Source organism: Eumetopias jubatus, unplaced genomic scaffold, assembly GCF_037043125.1.
Source record: "Eumetopias jubatus isolate StellerSeaLion01/CBP00866 unplaced genomic scaffold, mEumJub1_p1.0 scaffold_8, whole genome shotgun sequence".
In the NCBI taxonomy this organism is placed as follows: Eukaryota; Metazoa; Chordata; class Mammalia; order Carnivora; family Otariidae; genus Eumetopias; species Eumetopias jubatus.
In genome coordinates, this window is record NW_028274814.1 from 17417666 (window position 1) to 17439599 (window position 21934).

General features: G+C 37.5%; 1 protein-coding gene across 4 annotated transcripts in view; it reads right to left on the minus strand.

Annotated features, from left to right (window-relative positions):
* MALRD1 (MAM and LDL receptor class A domain containing 1) overlaps nt 1-21934 on the minus strand; it is an 835513-nt gene that overhangs the window by 641169 nt on the left and 172410 nt on the right. For all 4 annotated transcript variants that reach the window (XM_088025530.1, XM_088025529.1, XM_028114131.2 and 1 more), the window contains 3 exons: nt 3063-3215; nt 2545-2650; nt 1705-2072 (listed from right to left, as the gene is read on the minus strand). In XM_088025530.1, the coding sequence (XP_087881656.1) occupies nt 1705-2072; nt 2545-2650; nt 3063-3215 (627 nt within the window). The remainder of the gene's footprint in view (nt 1-1704; nt 2073-2544; nt 2651-3062; nt 3216-21934) is intronic.

Consider the following 21934-nt stretch of genomic DNA (forward strand, 5'->3'; position numbering starts at 1 on the left):
TGATATTGCCTGTCTTTATATTGACTCTATATTCAATCTTTATTTCAAAAGGGAATGCATACACCTGAACCTTTAAATACAAAACCATTTCTCTAAACATAGGGAACTTTAGGAAATACAACAGCGATTTCTGGATGTCTAATGCATTCTGTGTAATCCAGTAGTATGTCTATATGGACAGCCATGAGAGAAACGGACCGTCTAATGCCACTACTATTCGCTTTCATTAATATTTAGTCACAAGAAGTAGTCTGATATTATACTTGTACTGCCATAATTCCATTCTAAGTTAATACTGAGCAGTTTGAAGGATAATTTGCTTTTTTTTAGCAACACGGCACTTTTTTTGAGGAGTAGGATTTGGAGAGCTTCAAAAAGATGAGAAAGCTTTCTAAATCTGCAAAAATAAATTACCTTGAGGATAAGTAACACTTTTTGTGTTAGCCATTGTCTAAATTATCAACTTTATTTATATCCACTCAAGGTATTAGTTGTATGATGAGATGCATGGTAATTCTGACTTCAAACCACCTGATTGTATCAAAGACCACATATATGCAGCACTCTCTACAATAATTTATATGGAAATCTCTTAACACTTTTCCTATGATGTACCAAGCATTTTATGGCTTCACTTTGGTTTATAATTAGCCTCTCAATGTAATAGGCATATAGCTTGAATTTTAAGAATTGTTGCTATTTCTGGACAAGGGAAGATACAAACTCTTTTTCTGACTGATTTTTGTAATTGAAAAAAAAACAGCTATGAGCTTCTGATTCATTTTCAGGAACAAGTGCAGTGGGCACTATCTGGAGCTAGGTTCATAAAACTGTAAAATATATATAATCATCAGATACCATAAGCTATCTGGTAATTTAAACCAGAAACTCAAGACTTATCTTTGACAGCCCACTCTCTACTTCCAAAACATCATCAAATGTCCCTCCTAAATATTTTTCCAAACCTCAGTCCCTCCATCTCCATCACTCCGGCTGTGATAAAGGCTGCCCACCCCTCCTCAGTGGACTACTGCAATGGCCTGCTGATGGGTCTCCTGAATCCACTCTCCTCCAATCCACTCATCACACTGTATCCACAGTGACATGTTTTAATATGCCAATTTTATTAAATTACCTTTCTTATTAAAAACCTACAAATGAAGAGAAACCTCCTTAATACAGACAACAAAGATGTGCAAATCTGGCCTCCCCCACACTTCTGTCCTTATGCTGCACCCTCTCTCCCCTTCACCTCCTCGCTCCAGCCATATCTGCCATGCATTCACTTATCAGGGCTTTTGCATAGATGCTTTGACTTCTCATTTTTCAGATCTCAGCTAAGTCATCACCTCTAGGAAGTTCAATACCATTATTATAAAAAGTCACAGATCCCTTCTCTGGATCTCTCATCAAAGCTGCCACTTTGTATTTATTTTTTAAATATTCGAATAACATCGATCTCCTCAATTAGACTGTAAGCTCCCTGAGATCCGAGACTCAGCAGTTGTGTTCAGCATTGTATCTCTAGTATCTAGTTCGTAAGTCTCCACAACAAATATTGGTAGCCCGACTAATTCATCATTTATCACAGTCATCAACTTTGGAAAAATGCTTCATGTCTTTGCCTCGATTGGCTAGAACTAATCAAGATCCCCACTGTCAAAATAAGAAGGACCAAAAAAAGAAAAATAATAAAGTACTTACCACAGTCATCCTCATCAGTGTGATCACCACAATCATCTACCAGATCACATAACAGAAGCTTTTCTATGCAAGCCTTGCTGTGTCGACACCAGAAAAAATCTGGCTCTTCACAGCTCTCCGCAGGAAGGGGAAGAGTACAATTTTCAAATCTGATGTCATCGATAGCTGAGACTCCATCATAAATGCCAAGACTGACTTTATCTAGTGACAAATAGAAGGGCTGAGTAAGGCGTCCAAGCTGAATAGTCGCCTGTGACCACTGGTTGCCCTGGTTATATAATACTCTCCAGAGTACTGTAGAGTCATTGGAATTTTCCATGTGTAGCTGTAGTTCAGCTGCTCCCACTGAGAGGCCATAATTATAAAACCTGAAAAAAGAGCAAACACAAGAAATGGAAATGATTTATGGCATAGACAAAACCTTTAACTTATGGGCTCTCCCACTCGATCAACAGTCAATTAACAATTAGCTATCATAATAGATGCCTTTATTTCTTGCAGTAATTGTGGCTGCTCATAGGCGAGAGCTTATCTGCTGAGGTGCATACTCTGGCTTGCAGGACCCTGGGAGCCTTTCCCAAGGAGTTCAATCCAGAACAGGGGAAGCAGAGTTAATTAAATTATAGTCCATTGTGGGAGGGAAAGAGTCTCTTTCGTCTAAAGAAAGAACACAACAAATACTGATAACGTGCTCCTAAGTAAAATGCTAACTGTACAAATCTAATGCAATACCTATTTTTAAACCCAAACCAGGGGCAAATCATAAAGTCTGATCAGTGCAGGAGTACGCCTGCAACCACTGGGTTGCAAGGGTAGCTGACCACGGTTATTAGTATTTACCAGAAGGAAAGCGTGCATCCAGGTCCCGCCTGGCTAAAGGTTGGGCTCTGGAGTTTGGCAACTTGGGACATGCTTCTGCTTTTCTTCAGAATGAACAGAAAATGCCCTATTGGGACACAAATACAAATCGTACGTTAGCCGACTGAGTTGACATAGCTGCCCCTTAGCCCTATACTAAGTTCTGTGTCTGACTAAAATTAAGATTATACAATTAAAAAACAATAAAAGTGATTGTTAGTCAAATATGCTCTTGAAAAAACTAAATTCATATCCACCTCTAGGTGAAAATGATGCAAAAAGTTAATAATTTCAGTGAATTCAGCCAAAACCTATCTATACTCCCTCTCCACCACCCATAAAGGAGTCATTTCATACAGACAAACATCAGCATAATTGACAATATTCATCTGTCACACAATTTGTTGCAATAACACAGAACTTTAAGTGCTTCTTTCTCTTAACAGACCTGGACAAGGGTGAATGGAAAGAGTAACAGAGAGCCTCTCCTTGTTTCTTACCTTCAGCTGTGTTGTGAGTATGATCCCAAGGTGGAGCTTGTTGCTCAAATTCAGCCGAAAGGTTACTTCTAGAGTTCCAAACCCAGTCAAAATTGTCACCACTGATTGCTTCAAACCAACCACAGCTATGTGCTTCAAAGTCACATTTGGAACCTGAGAAAACAAAATGTGACTCCTAAGGTGGCTCTCCAAAGTAGTCACATACTTTAGAAAGGGTAGAACTCAACTGAAATCACCTTGTTATACTTCTCTAAGTACATTAAAGGACACCTTGGAGGAAAAAAAAGGATCCTACCTGATCTAAAAACAAAACCAGAGTTGTGCTTTTCATACTGGAAATTGATAATGCAGAATTATCAATTTAAGAAATTAAATTTTTACCAAATATTTTTTCAAAGAAACAGCATTATTAGCCATTTTGGTTATAGAATTGCTAAGGTCTAATTTATTCTGATACTCGCCACTATGACATCATCTGGAAGACTTAATTATTCCTACAGTTTATTTTACACTAAAGCATGAAAAGTAGCTACTTCTAAAAAGTTAATATTTGAAAAATCCAGATTATTATATTTAATATAACATTCACCACAAATTTTGTAAAGCTTAATATTTCTCGAAGCACTGTATGCATTGCATAATTTGTGCAGGGAAGAATAATAGGTAAATATGTAAGAAGTAGTTAATTTCCACAAAGCCATAAGAAAAGAGAAAGAGAAAGGGCAGGACTGGAAAGTTAGAATAATAGTGCTGAATGATAGCTAATATTTAATAGATACCTATATCATAGACCCTGTACTAAACACTTTATATAGATCCAACTTTCACAATAGCCAAATGAAGAAGTTTACTGTTATAGTTGCTTTACAGATGAAGAAAGGAAAGTTCAGGGAAGTTATTAACCTAAACAAGGTCAGATAGTTAGGAAACTGTATAGACAGATTGAAATCCAAAAATTTTCACCCCAGATCTAATATTCTTTCTGCAACTATTGACAATAACTGTTAATTGTTATGATATTGGAAAAAAGATAAACCCAAAAGGCATAATCTGAGTTCATTCAGCGTGGGCATTCAGTGTTACTATATATCCCAATGCAAAATGAGGCTTGCTCCTATAGATGATTATTGCACTGGAATCCTTGGTCATTGGTTATTTATACCCAAGGATATAGTAATAATTTGCATAGAAGTTCCCTTGTAAAAAGATTTAGAAAGTAAACAATAAGCTTAGGGGATAAAAGTATACAGTAAGTCACTCACTGAGACTATAAAATTCAAAATTACAAGGGAATTTTAACCTAATGATAAATCATTTTCAATTTTGAAAATGCTTTACTTACACAGGGAGGAAGGTGAGGTAAGTTGTAACATTATAAACATAAAATATTATAAAGTATTTATAAGTATTGTAAATATTTTTTTAAGTTTCTATAAAATATCTAATTTCAAAAATATACTTGCTACCAGGTTTCCTGATATGACTGTAGAGTAACTTAAAAATGTGACCAAAATCAATGAGAATGTATGATACTTTTAAAATGTTGCATTAGCTTTGCAGCACCTGGGTGGCTCAGTCGGTTAAGCATCTGATTTGGCTCAAGTCAGGATCTCAGGATTGTGGGATTGAGCCCTGCATCAGGTTCTGTGCTCAGCGGGGAGCCTGCTTGAGATTCTCTCTCCCTGTCCTTCTGCCCCTGCCCCCCAAAATAAATAAATCTTTAAAAAAGCACACAAAATAATAAAATGTCACATCAACTTTCATACGCAAGGAATAACTATATTTCATTATAGTAGGAATCAGAAAAATCAACAAATTAGCTATAATTAGAATGAAGATTTCTCAAGTATAGTTTACAAATTTGTGGAGAGACAATTAAATGCTGCTCAACGGTGAAAAATAATAATGATAATTATGACAACTTAGGGATAAATGCTCAAAATATTTAAGACTATATTTTCAAAGGCCATCTCTGTTTACAAATAAATAATATATAAATAATCCATAAGTATACATAGATTCCAGGGGTTTCAAAGTATGTAGTTGCCATTTCAATCCCTGGGAAAGCAATGCTTTTGATTCCTATTTCAGACAATCCAAAAATTAAAAAAAAAAAAAAAAAAAAGGATCCAGAAGTGCTTTTATGTAAATACAGAAAGGAAAGGAGTTATTGCTGCTTTGGAATAGCTATCGCCCATAGCTACCCAGAAAGGGAGCCTTATCGTCTATCATCTGCTATCCAGGGAGATACCGATGTAGGAATAAATGAATGTTCTAATTGTAGTAAAATTTCAGAAACCATTGTGGCAATTTTCTAGTTCTCTTAGATAAGGCCCATCAAAAATAGCAATTTTTAACAGATGATTATGTTGTTAAACTTCAAATATGCCTGTCTCATCTACTTTGTTCCTAAATATTTAGATTTCTATACACATTTTAAAAACTCACTTCAGCTGATGTAACAAGTCAGCTGAAATTAATCTGGTTAGCTGTTAACCAAATATATACCTCATCAGAACAACTGTTGGAAATTATGTATGCCTTTTCCTGACTTAGAAATATAATGTGTTGGTACATTTTAATAATTGAGGTTCAAAGATTGTTCACTTTTCTGGAGCCTCATGATCGACTTTCTCAAGTATCATCATCATCAGAAACAATATAATTTGCAAGAACAATCGCAGTTACCATTACTTCAGGTTTTATTGTGTACCAAGCTTTGTCTAGGGGCTACTATGTTCATAACACGATGCCTGTTGACATAAAGTTTCTAAAAATTATCTATTCCTATGGATATGGGTAAAAAAGCTAGTGACTCTATAGCAGCTTTTATTATTTTTCAGTAAAATTACCCTTGTTGCCTCTATTACTTATGTAAATATAATTACAGTAGCTACCCCTGAGGAAAGGGTGCTAGGAGATATTTGGTGGGTGGACACACAGCTCCATCACCTTACACTATCACTGTCATGCTGAGAGCTTTTCACTGAGACAGAAAAAGATAAATTTATGTAGGAGCCTAGGAACTTTCTGAGGAGAAAAAATACAGAATCAGACGGTCTTATATCAGATTCACTCAGAACTTCTTTGATGATTTGAGATGATCCCTACAGAGAATCATGTGTAAGAAATAAACATGAAAGGTACAAAGTGTCTGAACTGATAATTTGGGTCTCACACAAAGACAAAAATTTATAGAAGAGTGCTTAATATCTGCCCAAGGAGGTGAAAAATTTACATCCACACAAAAACCTGTACATGGATATTTACAGCAGCTTTATTCTTTTTTTTTTTTTCCAACAGCTTTATTCCTAATTGCCAAAACTTGGAAGCAACAAGAGTCCCTCAGTAGGTGAATGGTTAAATAAACTGTGGTACATCCAGACAGTGGAATATTATTCAGCACTAAAAATAAATGAGCTACCAAGCCATGAAAAGACATGGAGGAAACTTAAATGCATATTACTAAGTGAAAGAAGCCAGTCTGAAAAGGCTCCATACTGTAGGCTTTCAACTACATGACATTCTGGAAAAGGCAAAACCGTGAAGACAGTAAAAGGATCAGTGGTTGCCAGATTTTGGACATGGGGGGAGGGCTGACTAGGTGGAGCACAGAGTATCTTTATGGCAATGAAAATACTCTGCATGATACCATATTGACAAATAGATTTTACCACACATTCTTCCAAACCCACAGAATGTACAACACCAAGAATGAACCCTAATATAAATTACAGGCTTTGGGTAATTATTATGTGTCAGTGTAGATTCATCAGTTGTAACAAATCTCCCCCTCCCCACCAGGAAATGTTGGGGTGTTGGGGTGTGTGTGTGTGTGTGTGTGTGTGTGTGTGTGTGTGTGTGTGTAGGGTGGGGAAGGTAAATGGGAAATCTACTTTTTCCTCAACTTTTCTGTGACTCTAAAACTGCTCTAAAAAAAAGTCTTTTTTTATTTTATTTTTTTAAAGATTTTACTTATTTATTTGACAGAGAGAGACACAGCGAGAGAGGGAACACAAGCAGGGAGAGTGGGAGAGGGTGAAGCAGGCTTCCCGCGGAGCAGAGAGCCGGATGTGGGGCTCGATCCCAGGACCCTGGGATCATGACCTGAGCTGAAGGCAGACGCTTAACGACTGAGCCACCCAGGCACCCCTAAAAAAAAGTCTTAATAATTAGTTAAGTGCTGCAAAGAAAAACAAAACAAAAATTTATAGGAGGAAATATGTTCTGATACATCATGTAGTTGAACTCCAAACTCCCTCTGGTTTCAGCTACATCAGCAAAAGATTCTCAGCTTTAGGAGAAAAAGGTAAAATGGCTAAACATATAGGTGGTAATTGTAAAAATTAGAAACCTAAAGCCCAGCTGAAGGCCAAACTGTGGTTTCCAGAGTGATCTAAACCAATAAAGACATAACTGTGGTGTGAAAGACATCCATTTATTACATATGTCACATCATTTCTAATTCTCTTGAAATACAGAACATATTCTTGTCCCCATTTTAAAGATAAGGGTGAAAGAGGATTAACATATAATTTTTCAGTGCTCATTATTACTGACACAATTCCAACCCAGACCTGATGTCAAAGACTGTGCTCTTAAAAAATCATACTGCTTTTGTAGTTAAAGTAATAATAATGATAACTGACAACTTTAGACCTCTTACATGCAAGCACTGTGCTATGAGTTTTTAATTAAGGATTATATAAAATCTAAACATATATAATGATAGGGCATGCTCTAGAAGTAGATTTTAAACTGTATACTGATAAAGGCATGCCTTGTTTTATTACTTTGCAAATATTACGTTTTTTTAACAAATTGAAGGCTTATGGCAACCCATAAGTCTATTGGCTCCATTTTTTTTCCATTTGCTCACCTTTTTCTGGTCCTTCTGGTCACATTCTGGCAATTCTCGCAGTATTTCAAACTTATTATTATTGCATTTGCTATGGTGATCTATAATCAGTTATCTTTGATGTTACTATAGTAATTGTTTTGAAGCACCACAAACTGTGCCATTCAAGATGGCAAACTTAATCAATAAATGTCGTGTGTGTTCTGACTACTCCACCAACCGGCCATTCCCCTATCTCTCTCCCTCTCTTTCAGCTGCTCTGTTCCCTGAGATACAACAATATTGAAAGTAGGCCCATTAATAACCCTACAATGATTTCTAAGTGTTCAAGTGAAAGGAAGAGCCACATCTCTCTCACTTTAAATCAAAAATTAAAATGAGGAAGCTTAAGGAGTTAGGGAGGAAGACATTCAATAGCTGAGATAGGCCAAAAGCTAGGTCTCTTGACCTAGCAAACAGTTAGCCAAGTTGTGAATGCAAAGGAAAAGTTCTTGAAGGAAATTAAAAGTGCTTCCAGTGAACACAAAAATGGTAAGAAAGAAGCAGCTTTATTGCCAATATGGAGAAAGTTTGAGTGGTCTGGACAGAAGATCAAACCAGCCACAACATTCCCCTAAGCCAGAGCCTCATCGAGAGCAAGTTCCTGACTCTCTTCAATTCCATGAAGGCTGAGAGAGGTGAGGAAGCTGCAGAAGAAAAGTCTGAAGCTAGGAGAGGTTGGTTCATGAGGTTTAAGGAAAGAAGTCGTCTCCATAACATGAAGGTGTAAGGTGAAGCAGCGAGTGCTGATGTAGAAGCTGCCACAAGTTCTCCAGAAAATCTAGCTAAGATCATTCATGAAGGTGGCCACACTGAGCAGTGGAATTTCAATGTAGATGAAACAGCCTTATAGTGGAAGAAGATGCCATCTAGGACATTCATAGCTAGAGAGAACTCAATGCCTGGCTTCAAAGCCTCAAAGGGCAAGCTGATTCTCTTGTTAGGGGCTAATGCAGCTGGTGACCTGAAGTTGAAGCCAATGCTCACTTACCATTCTGAAAATCCTAGGGCCCTTAAAAATTAAGCTAAATCTACTCTGCCTGTGCCCTGTCAATGGAACTACAAAGCCTGGATGACTGTACATCTATTTATGACATGGTTTCCTGAATATTTTAAGCCCGCTGTTGAACCTACTGCTCAGAAAAAAGGGAAAAAAAAGATTCCTTTCAAAATATGACTGCTCACTAACAATGCACCAGGTCACCCAAGAGCTCTGATGGAGATGTACAGTGAGATGAATGTTGTTTTTATGCCTGCTAATACAACATCCATTCTGCAGCCCATAGATCAAGTAGTCACTTCAACTTTCAAGGTCTATTATTTCAGACACTTCATAAAGCTACAGCTGCCAGAGATAGTGATTCCTCTGGTGGATCTGGGCAAAGTCAATTGAAAGCCTTCTGGAAAGGACTGACCATGCTAGATGTCATTAAGAACATTCATGACTCATGAGAAGAAGTCAAAATATCAACATAAACAGGAATTTGGAAGTTGATTCTAACCCCATGGATGACTTTGAGGGGCTCAAGACTTCAGGGGAGGAAGTAACTGCAGATGGGGTGGAAACAGCAAGAGAACTAGAATTAGAGGTAGAGCCTGAAGATGTGACTGAATTGGTACAATGTCACAATAAAACTTGGATGAAATAAGTCAGTCAGAGAAAGACCAATACCACCTGATTTCACTCATATGTGGAATTTAAGAAACAAAACAGACGAACATAGGGGAAGGGAGTAAAAAAGAGGGAAGCAAACCGTAAGAGACTCTTAACTACAGAGAACAAACTGAGGGTTGATGGAGGGGAGATGGGAGGGGGATGGGCTAAATGGGTGATGGGTATTAAGGGGGGCACTTGTGATAAGCACCGGGTGTTACACATAAGTGATAAATCACTGAATTCTACTCCTGAAACCAATATCGCACTGTATGTTAACTGGAATTTAAATAAAAACTTGAAATTTAAAAAAAAGTATTAATGCCAAAAATGATGGTTTTGAAAGTGGAAACAAACAAACAAACAAACTTGAACAGATAAGGAGTTGCTTCTTATAGATGTGCAAAGTGGTTTCTGGAGATATAACCTACTCCTACTCCTGGAGAAGGATCTGTGAAGATTGTTGAAATGACAACAAAGCATTCAGGATATTACATAAACTTAGTTGATAAAGCAGCAGCAGGGTTTGAGAGGACTGACTCCAATTCTGAAAGAGGTTATACGGTGGGTAAGATGCTATCAAACAGCATCACATGCTGCAGAGAACTGTTCGTGAAAGGAAGAGCCAATTGATGTGGCAAATTTCATTGTTGTCTTATTTTAACAAATTGTCATAGCTACTCCAGCCCTCAGCAAATATCACCTTGATCAGTCAGCAGCCATCAACATAGAGGCAAGACCTTCCACCAGCAAAACAATTATGACTCCTTGAAAGTTTAGATGATGGCATTTTTAGCAATAAAGTATTTTTTAATTAAGGTATGTACATTGTTATTTTAGACATAATGCCACTGCATACTTAACAGACTGCAGTATAGTGCAAACATAATTTTTATATGCACTGGAAAACTAAAGAATTGATTTGCTTTATTGTGATACTTGCTTTGCTGCAGTGGTCTGGAACTGAACCCACAATATCTCTGAGGCATATTTATAATAAGTCCACTAGATTAACCCTCCTTAAGTTTCTTTTTTTTGCTAGATTTCATGACCCTCCTGAAAGCTGCATGAAGGAGGACAAAAGTTAACTGAGTATTCTAGTACTCTGTCTTAAGTTCATTGAAGTTGTACTTTATTTGATTAAGCAGAGGTTATTATAAACTTCACATGCATTAATACCATATATACTAATTGAGAGCATGATCTCTACTAATAGTATTTGAGTTTCAGGCTTTTTCATGCATTCAAATGGTTATATGTTTGGAATTATAATCAAATTATATTCATTAGTTATTTAAAACATAAAATAGTCAAGAAATATGTACAAAGGTACCATGAAATAAAAAAGATGTCTATATAAATAAAGTAATGAAATCTTTTAAAGGAGCACCAATGCATAAATAATAACATTTGGCATTCAAAATTATTGCATTTGAAATAAAAATGATTACATTATTCTACATATGGTTTTAAGGGTCTCCTATAATCTGACCAACAAAGACAGTGTTGGGACTCAATTCTCCATGGGTCTCTCACGTTTCTGCATGTCTTATAAGCTGAGCCATTAACTGCTGCCCCTTTGTTCCAGACCAGCCTTGTTAGGATATTTAAATAGCACTCCATGAAAAACAGAGATAGTGACTCCATCTATAACAGAGAGCAAATTATTACCTTGCATAATATAATAAGGAAATGTCTTCCTCTAAAACAGGTCAGACATATGCTTGAATCCCACTATAAAAGATTTGGGTTCCATAAACTAAGGTTTTCTTAGCTGTGATGCAAAAGCCATTTCATATGTACAGCCACCTGGGCTCCTCCATGCTGCTCCTGAAACTCAGGAAACAAGAGGAACTAGGGCAATACTGACACTTAGGCTGTGTGTTATACCATTAATGATATGTTCTTTTGTCTCTGACCCAGGAGCCTCACCTATTCTGCCAGCATCCATGAAACTATGGCAGGCTAACTTGTTAGCTTATAAATAGGGTAAAGTTTCAGACCTTTCACATCTCTCAACACCCACTACATTAAATATTGTGTATAAAGATATAAAATACATAAGTCTTATGTATATAGTACTCACCAATAAGGAGCTTAGAACCTAGTGTGGGAAATTTATAAGCAAATAGGCAATTATAACAACTGAATAACTAACATGTACTCATTCATTCATTCACTCTTCATTCATTTGGCAAACATGTACTGAGTACGTGCTATATGTTTGGCACATGCATAGGGTCTTCTAAGAACATGGCAAAGTGAAATGTGGGAAAGAAAGAAAAAAAAATCTCTGCCCTCATGGAGTTTAAATAATGTGAGTGAGAAGGGTAGGGACATTAGGGGAGATAGTGAAAAAACAAAAGAATTAAGTAAAATATATATAATTCATTTAATGATAATAAGGCAAAGAAGAAAAATAAAGAAATACAGCATTACAGAGAACGGTTGAAAATTCATAGATGGTGTATCATGGGAGGTGTCATAGAAAAGCTGGCAACTAGGTCAACTCCTGAAGGAGGCAGCTGAGGAAGCAAGGCATGTGACTATATAGGTAAAGATGACTCAATACCGAGGAACAGAAAGGAAAAGAGCATTGAGGCAAGAGCATGCCTCTCATATTCCAGAAATATCAGAGACCATGGTATCTCCAGAAGAGGGAGGGAGGGAGAGGAATAGATGAAATCAGAGCAGTCACTTTAATTTTTTTGGCTTTAATTTTGAGATATTAGAAAAAATTGGGATGCTTTAAGCAGAAGAGTACCAAATTCTGACTTAATCTCATCCCCGTGGCTACTGTACTGAGAAAAGACAAAAGTGGGTGACATCAGCAAGAAAAGAAAAGGGTATTTCAAAATTTCAGATAGGAAATGATAATGGTCTGGAGCAGGTGGTAGCAATGAGATAAAAATGAGACGTTCTGATTATATTTTAAAGGTAGACATGATAGAATTAACTGACATCAGTTATGGAGTGTGAGAAAAAGAGATGAATCAGGACTTCGAAGTCTTTGACCTAAGCATTTGAAACAATGGAAATACCATTTATGAAATTAAGAAGACTGTGAAGAAGCAGGTTTTTGGGGAGAGGAAGGAAAGAGGACCTCAGTTTTGGACATGCTATATTTGAGATTCCTATTGGGTATTCAAGTGATCATGTAACAGAAAGCTGGATATATTACTTAGTCTATAGTTCAGGTGAAATATAAATCAGAAAATAACCAAAGTGGCAAGAATAAGACACACAAATAAGAGAAAGATCAAGAGTGGTTCCTAATGTCACGGAGATCAGGTCAAGTAACCATTAAACTATTGGTGTCAAATGCTGTTGATAGGTCCAATGATGACAGAGAAGAGACCAATGGATCTAGATCATTGGTGACTTTGATGAGAACAGTGTCTGCTTGACGGTGACAGCAAGGCCCTGATTGAAGTGAGTTAAAAAGAAATTCTGAAGAGAAAAACTAAAGGCAATAAATATAATTAATTCTTTTGAGGTGTATATATACTTTGTAAAGGAAAGGGGGAAAATGATGTGATAGCTGAAGACAAAGTAGGATCAAGAGAAAAAAAATTTAAGATGTGAGAAATAAAAACATGTTTTTATGCTAATAGAAAAGATATGGTAGAGAGGGAAAATCACTGGAGCAATGTCAAGCAGGCAAGCAGACGGGTTCTACTTTACAGGAAAAGGGGTGACCATTGTTAGGAGCATGGACAGTTTATCCAGGATGAAGGAGAAAAGAGAGTTTACAGGTGGGTTGAAGGGGCATTGGAACTTATAAAAGTCCTTTTCTGGTTATTCCTATTTTCTTTTTTTTTTAAGATTTTATTTATTCATTTGAAAGAGAGAGAGAGAACACAGCAGGGGGAGAGGCAGAAGGAGAGGGAGAAGCAGACCCCCTGCTGAGCAGGGAGCCCAACATGGGGCTCGATCCCAGGACCTGGAGATCATGACCTGAGTCAAAGGGAGATGCTTAGCCATCTGAGCTGCCCATGTGCCCCTGGTTATTCCTATTTTCTCAGTGAAATAGGATATAAGATCATCAACTGAGGCTAGGAATAGGAATGTGGAATATGGATATTGGAGAAGACAGGAGAAAAATATGCTATTCACTGAGGTAAGTGGGTGAGGGAATGGAGTGGAGAAATACAATGTGATTCCTGGGAAGTACAAGAACAAAAGTAGGGCATCGATCATCAATGTAGTGTGAGGACAGATGACACTGCTTTGTTTTCCTCCCCAGCCACATTCAGCTGTACAGGTAAGGGGGCTGTGCAGTTGAGCTGAGGGTGCTGCACAGATGAGCTGTCTTAGCTGACGGGGCTGAGAGCCACAGTTAATCAGTGCTTTAGTGACTATCAAAGGACAGCAAGGCAGTTGAAGGTCAATGTAAAGCAGTCATTCCAATATTAAGACCATGGAATTTAAACTGCATAAGAAGGGAAGTGAGAATATGAAAGGATGAGGGACAGACACTGGAGTGTTGATATGATCAACAGATTGTAGGTACTGGTAACCCTGATATATTGTTGGAACAGTAGAAACAAAGGAAGAGAACTTAAAAAAAAAAATAGTAAGTAGCTAAAAACAGGAAGACAGTCGCACATTAGTAGTGGAGGGGTTCTAGTTGTTGCTAAGAAAACACATGCTACTTTTCATGCAAAAGGAAGAATGACTCAGAGGGTGGAATCAAGAGTCCAGACAGCAGAAGTAAGAACGCAGATTTTGCAACTTAATCAAAGAACTCCAGGTAAAGTTTTCCAAGCTGAATTTCAAAACTGCTTTGAACCAGCGACTTTTTTTTTTCCTTCCATTCTCCCTCCCCTTTAGCTAAAATGTCAGTTGTTATCCTGATGCCTGTCTTATGATTTTATGTTAAGAATGTTGGAAGCAGATAACTTCCATCTCTGGGGTGCCAGGGTGGCTCAGTCACTTGAGCATCTGCCTTCAGCTCAGGTCAGGATCCTGGGATCCAGCCCTGTGTTGTATTCTCTGCTCAGCAGAGAGCCTGCTTCTCCCTCTCCCTCTACCTGCCATTCCCCCTGCTTGTGCACGCTCTCTGTCAAATGAATAAATAAAATCTAAAAAAAAAAAAAACACACTTCTATCTTTAATTTCACAGGTCAACAGAGGGAAGGAATTGTACCCAGGAGATGTGCCACATCTAAACCTGATTAGATAATTTAGGTGATGATCTCTAGATTTCCAAAGAGACTACACTTCATTGAGCATTTAGACTTTTTATTGTGGCTATAATGGAGTGAGATCCTCGGAAATCATGGGAAAAGGTGAATGCATTTTCCACATGAGAGAAATCACAGGAACCAAAGATTAAATTATAGTAAGCAGAATTTTAACACGGCCCTCATGGTCTCCAACCCCTGGTGTTATAACTTTATCAGGTTATGTTACATGGCAAAGGAGTTTTGCCAATATAACTAAGATTACTAATCAGTTGACCTTAAGATATAAAGATACCTGGTTATGCCTAACTTAATCAATGAAGTATAGTAATAACTACTATTATTAACATGTACTCATTAATGAAATTTCACAATACGAAATTATGAGACCCTGATGAGCCTGAGTTAACTTATATTTCCATGTATATATTTATATAGAAATACATGTTTACATAGAAATTATACAGAAATATGTTTATATAGAAATTATATAGAAATAAAGAGAATACATATATTACATAATATATATATATATTTATTTTATTTGGAAGTCTATAAAAATTTGAGAGGTGGTGGCATCACCAAGATGGTGACATAGGTCATTCCTGACTTTACTCTCCCTCACAAGAACGACTCATGAACAAGACACAACTGAAAAAATCCTAGAACACAGGGATGACACTGATACATCCCCTGAACCACAGAGACCAAGACAGACTGCATTAGAAAGGTAAAAGAAGCAACTACACACTACTTTGCCCCTCTCCCTGACAGGAGCAACACCACATGAAAAGGTCTTCCCTGGGCCCCTAGTGCCTCCAAAAAGAAAAGAGAATACAAGGGGACAATTAGTACCACCCCTCACCAAGCACTACATATTACTTTATGAGAGCCCCTACTTTGGTCTTGCTGTGTGAGAACTGCAGGGGAAACTATGGGCCTCAACCACTGGGAATCTGACTGTGACAATGAAGGTGGAGTAGCTTGCAACAACCAACACACAGCTCTTGGCGATGGAGTTCACGACTACAGCATCCCAAGTGAATAATAATCCAAGTAGTGGCCCCAACCAGCAGCTTTGCTCATCAACAGAACCAAGTCTGAGACAAACTGATCAGAGAACTCACTAAAGTGCAGATCTGCTTGATTTGGATCCTCACACAAGGAGTTCTGCTGACCCTAGAACCTGGTTTGCCTGTGCTGAAGCAAGGAGTCATGACCCCACCTGCTGGGGGGAGTCTTTTGGCTCCATCTGGCCAGGGGGCACAGACAAGAATACCTAGATGTATTGCTCAGTAATACTTCAACCAAGAGGTGGGTGGGTGGAGCTGACAGCTCCAGAGCAAAGCCAGTACAGGGTATGAAGAATTCCCCTGCTATACCCAGGCAGGGGAATTAATTCATAGCCAAGGCTGAGGGTTCTTCATGGCCTCTCCAAAAAGGAAAGCTTGTTTGGGAAGCATGTGAGAAAGGTCAGGAGGGGCTCCTCCCAATCCCATCCAGGCAAGTGAGCTAAAACACAGCCATACCCACGGTGGCTCCCAGGCCTCATCTGACCAGAAGGGCTGGCAAGGACACCTGGAAACTATGTAACCAGCAATGCTTAAGCCAATAACTATCTCCAGAGCAAAGCCAGTACCAGGTGTAAAGGGGTGGCCTGCTACACCTAGGCAGGGGGATTAATTCATAGCCAAGACTGAGAGTAGCTCTTGGCCCCTACTGACTGGAAAGACAGAAAAGCAGAGAAGCCTGGAGCAGCCCCTCCCCATCCCATTCAGAAAAGGGAACTGAGACATCCCCACCACTGCAGATAGCATCTCCCAGCCCCAACTTGACCGGAAGAGCTGGTGAAAACACCTGGAGATACAAAAAGTTAGCAACGCTGTAGCCAAGAGACAGAAAGGCAGATGAAACTGTGAGCAGAGCAAAACCAGTGGCTCTATTTGGCCAGGGAACTTGGGATACAGGTCAGGGTGAGTTAAGACAACATACAAAGAGCTTTACTGCCTTTAGAGGTGCTTCTCCCACTGCTCCCAGGCAGAGAAACTAATTCATAACCCTAATCATTGCTAATATAGCCTTCAGCCTGTGCAACCAGGGAACCTAACAAGAGCACACAGGAAGTTGCTGTGTAGGCCATCCGAAAGCTCTGCTAGCTGCACTTGAAAAGAGAACAGCCCATGGCTTTCTACATCTGCTGAGCAAACTGTTGGACTCACATGATGAAGAAATTCAATGTGCACTCTCACACTGATTCAGGTACCCCTAGGTACCCTGGGCCCTATCCTGCTGTCTTCCTAGTGAAGGGAAATGAATTCACAGCCCTGTCTACTATTGAATATGACTTTTCCAAACAAAAGATGAGAGAGTTCATTACCACTAGACCTGCCTTATAAGAAAGACTAAGGGAATTCTCTGAGTAAAAGAATATAAACCTTATAAAAATATAAAAAGAAAGCATAAAACTCACTGGTAATGGTAAACAGACAAATTTAGATTCTGTAATATGGTGATGATGGTACATAATTCACTTACAACTCTAGTTTAAAAGTTAAAATAAGTGTAGTACAAATACGATAAGTACAATAATTGTTATTAGTTACACATACAAAACTATGTAAATTGTATCAGAGATTACCTCAAATATGAGGGGGAGAAGAGGTAGAAGTGACAATTTTAGGAATTCTATGAAGTAAAGTTATCACTTAAAATAGGGTTTATAATTTTAAGATATTTTATGTAAGCCTCATGAAAACTACAAAGAAAAAACTTGCAGCAATTACACAAAAGAACAGGAAAAGAAGGCAAAGCATACTAACACCAAAAGACATTAAAACACAAAAAGAAAACATGGAACAATACATCTACAAAACAATGAGAAAACAATTTTTAAAGGGCAAAAATAAGTCCTTACCTATCAATAATTACTTTAATATAAATGAAATAAATTCTTCAATCAAAAGAGACAGAGAAAATGGAGCAAATAATCCTAAAATTTGTTTGGAACCAGAAAAGACCCCGAATAGCCAGGGGAATGTTGAAAAAGAAAAGCAAAGCTGGTGGCATCACAATTCCAGACTTCAAGCTCTATTACAAAGCTGTCATCATCAAGACAGTATGGTACTGGCACAAAAACAGACACATAGATCAATGGAACAGAATAGAGAGCCCAGAAATGGACCCTTAACTCTATGGTCAACTCATCTTCAACAAAGCAGGAAAGAATGTCCAAAGCAGGAAAGAATGACTATAAAAAAGTCTCTTCAACAAATGGTGTTGGGAAAATTGGACAGCCACATGCAGAAAAATGAAACCGGACCATTTCCTTACACCACACACAAAAATAGACTCCAAATGGTTGAAAGACCTCAATGTAAGACAGGAGTCCATCAAAATCCTAAAGGAGAACTCAGGCAGCAACCCTCTTCAACCTCAGCTGCAGCAACTTCTTCCTAGAAACATCGCCAAAGGCAAGGGAAGCAAAGGCAAAAATGAACTATTGGGACTTCATCAAGATAAAAAGCTTTTGCAGAGCAAAAGAAACAGTCCACAAAACCAAAAGAACTGACAGAATGGGGAAAGATATTTGCAAATGACATATCAGATAAAGGGCTAGTATCCAAAATCTATAAAGAACTTATGAAACTCAACACCCAAAGAACAAATGATCCAATCAAGAAATGGGCAGAAGACATGAACAGACATTTTTCCAAAGAAGACATCTAAACGGTCAACAGACACATGAAAAAGTGCTCAACATCGCTCGGCATCAGGGAAATCCAAATCAAAACCTCAATGAGATACCACCTCACACCAGTCAGAATGGCTAAAATGAACAAGTCAGGAAACGACAGATGTTGGCGGGGATGCAGAGAAAGGGGAATCCTCCTACACTGTTGGTGGGAATGCAAGCTGGTGCAGCCACTCTGGAAAACAGTATGGAGGCTCCTCAAAAAGTTGAAAATAGAACTACCCTATGACCCAGCAATTGCACTATTGGGTATTTACCCCAAAGATACAAATGTAGTGATCCAAAGGGGTATGTACACCCCAATGTTTATAGCAGCAATATTCACAATAGCCAAACTATGGAAAGAGCCAAGATGTCCATTGACAGATGAATGGATAAAGAAGATGTGGTATGTGTACACACACACACACACACACACACACACACACACACACACACACAAAGGAATATTATGCAGCCATCAAAAGGAATGAAATCTTGCCATTTGCAATGACATGGATGGAACTGGAGGGTATTATGCTGAGTGAAATAAGTCAGAGAAAGACATGTATCATATGACCTCACTGATATGAGGAATTCTTAATCTCAGGAAGCAAACTGAGGGTTGCTGGAGTGATGGGGGGTGGGAGGGATGGGGTGGCCGGGCAATAGACATTGGGGAGGGTATGTGCTACAGTAAGTGCTATGAATTGTGTAAGACTGTTCAGTAACAGACCTGTACCTCTGAAACAAATAACACATTATATGTTAAAAAAAAAAAAAGAAGAAGAAGAAGAAGAAGATAGCAGGAAGGGAAGAATGAAGGGGGGGAAATTGGAGGGGGAGATGAACCATGAGAGACTATGGACTCTGAAAAACAAACTGAGGGTTCTAGAGGGGAGGGGGCATGGGGGTATGGGTTAGCCTGGTGACGGGTATTAAAGACGCATGTAGTGCAAAAAAAACCACAAAAAAACAAAAAGAGACAGAATGGCTGAATGGATTAAAGAAAAAAAAAAAGACCTAATACTTTAGCCTCAAAGACACACATAGACTAAGAGTGAAGGGAAGGGAAAATATATTTCAAGAAAATGGTAATCAAAAAAAAAAAAGCAGGTATAGCTGCACTTATATCAAACCAAGAGACTTTAAAATTGTAAAAAAAAAAAAAAGAGAGAGACAGAAAAGGTCATTACTTAATGATACAGGGGTCACTACATCAATAAGATATAACAATTGTAGATATTTATAGACCCAACATCAAAGCATCTGAATAAATGAAGCAAAAACTAACAGAGATAAAAGAAGAAATAAATACTAATACAATGACAGTTGAAGACTTTAACACCATACTCTCAGCAATGGACAGATCATCCAGAGAATCAATGAGTTAATAGCAGATTTGAACAACAGTAGAGGCCCAATGGACCTAACAGTAATATACAAAACATTCTGTGCAGCAACAGAATTCATTCTTCTCAAGTGCACATGGAACATTTCTAGCATAGAATATATGGTAGGCCATAAAACAGGTCTTAGCAAATTCAAGAAGAATGAAATCATATCAAATATCTTCTCTGACCACAATGGTGTGAAAATAGTAATCAAAAATAAGGAAAACAGGAAAATTCTGAATACATAGAAATTAAATAACACATTCCTGAATAACCAATGAATCAAAGAAAAAAATTAAAGGGAAATAAAAGTTCCTTGAGACAAATGAAAATGGAAACATAACAGAAATTAAGGGATGGAGCAAAAGCAGTTCTAAGAGGAAAGTCCATAGCAATAAATACCTCCATTAAGAGGCAAGAAAGATCCCAAATAAATAACCTAGCTCCATCCTTAATAAAATAGAAAAAGCACAAATTGAGTCCAAAGTTAGCAGAGAAAAAGGAAACAGTACTAGAGCAGAAATAAATGAAATGGAGAAATGAAAAACAATAGAAAAAATTAACCAAACTAAGAGTTGGTTCTCTGAAAAGATAAACAAAATTGACAAAATTTTAACAGGTTAAAAAAAAAAAAGGACTCAAATTACAAAATTATAAATGGAAAAGGAGACATCACAATGGATAACACAAAAGTACAAAAAAACAATGAAAGGCTACGACAAACAACTATACACCAGCAAACTGGACAACTGAGAAGAAATGAAAACATTCTTTGAAATACACAACTTATTAAAATTGAATTGGGAAGAAACAGAAAATCTGCCTAGACTAATAACTAGTAAGGAGATTGAATCAGTAATTTAAAAAAAAAAAAAAAGTCCCAGTGAAGAAAAGCCTAGAACCAGATGGCTTCACTGGTGAATTTTACCAAATTTTTAAGAATTAACACACCAATCTTCTCAAACTTTTCCAAAAAATCAAAAGCAGAGAATACTCCCAAATAAACATTATGAGGTTTGCATTATCTTGATACCCAAAGCCAGATGAGAACCCTACAAGAAAAAATAACTATAGCAATATCCCTGATTATAAATGCAAACATTTGCATCAAAATATTAGCAAAAAATTCAGCAGCCTATTGAAAGGATCATTCACCATAATCAACTGGGATTTATCTCTGGGATGAAAGGATGGTTCAAAATATGGAAATGGATCAGTGCAATACATCACATTAATAGAATGAAAGAAAAGAATCCTAGGATCATCTCAATAGACACAGAAAAAGCATGTGACAAAATCCAAAAGCCATTCATGATAAAAACAGTTAACAAATGAGGTATGGAAGTAACATATCGCCATATATGACAAGCCCACAATTAACATGACAATGGTGTAAGCTTGAAAGCTTTTCCTCCAAGATCAGGAACTAGATAAGGTGCCCACTCTCACGACTCCCACTCAATATAGTACTAAAAGTACTAACTAGAGCAATCAGTCAACAAGAAGGAAAGGCATTAGAATTCAAAGGGTAGAAGTAAAATGGTCTCTAATTGCAGATGACATGTTTCTATATAGAGAAAATCCTAAATACTCAACCAAAAAACTCTTAAAACTAATTAACAAATTCAGTAAAGTTGCAGGATACAAAATTAACTTAGAGAAGTCAAGAGTTTCTATGCTCTAACAAGTTTCCTGAAATGGAAATAAACTGATCCCATTTACAATGGCATTGAAAACTAAAATACTTACGAATAAATTTAACTAAGGAAGTGAAAGATTTCTAACAACTGTGAGATAATGATGAAAACAATTGAAGAAGACACAAATAAATGGAAAGGTATCCATGTTTGTGGACTAGAAGAATATTATTAAAATGTCAATATTACCAAAAGTCATCTATATATTCAATGCAATCCCTATCGAGATTCCAGTGACTTTTTATTTTTTAGCAAAAGTAGAAAAAAAGACTCCTAAAATATATATGGAACCAAGAAAGACCCCAAATAAGCAG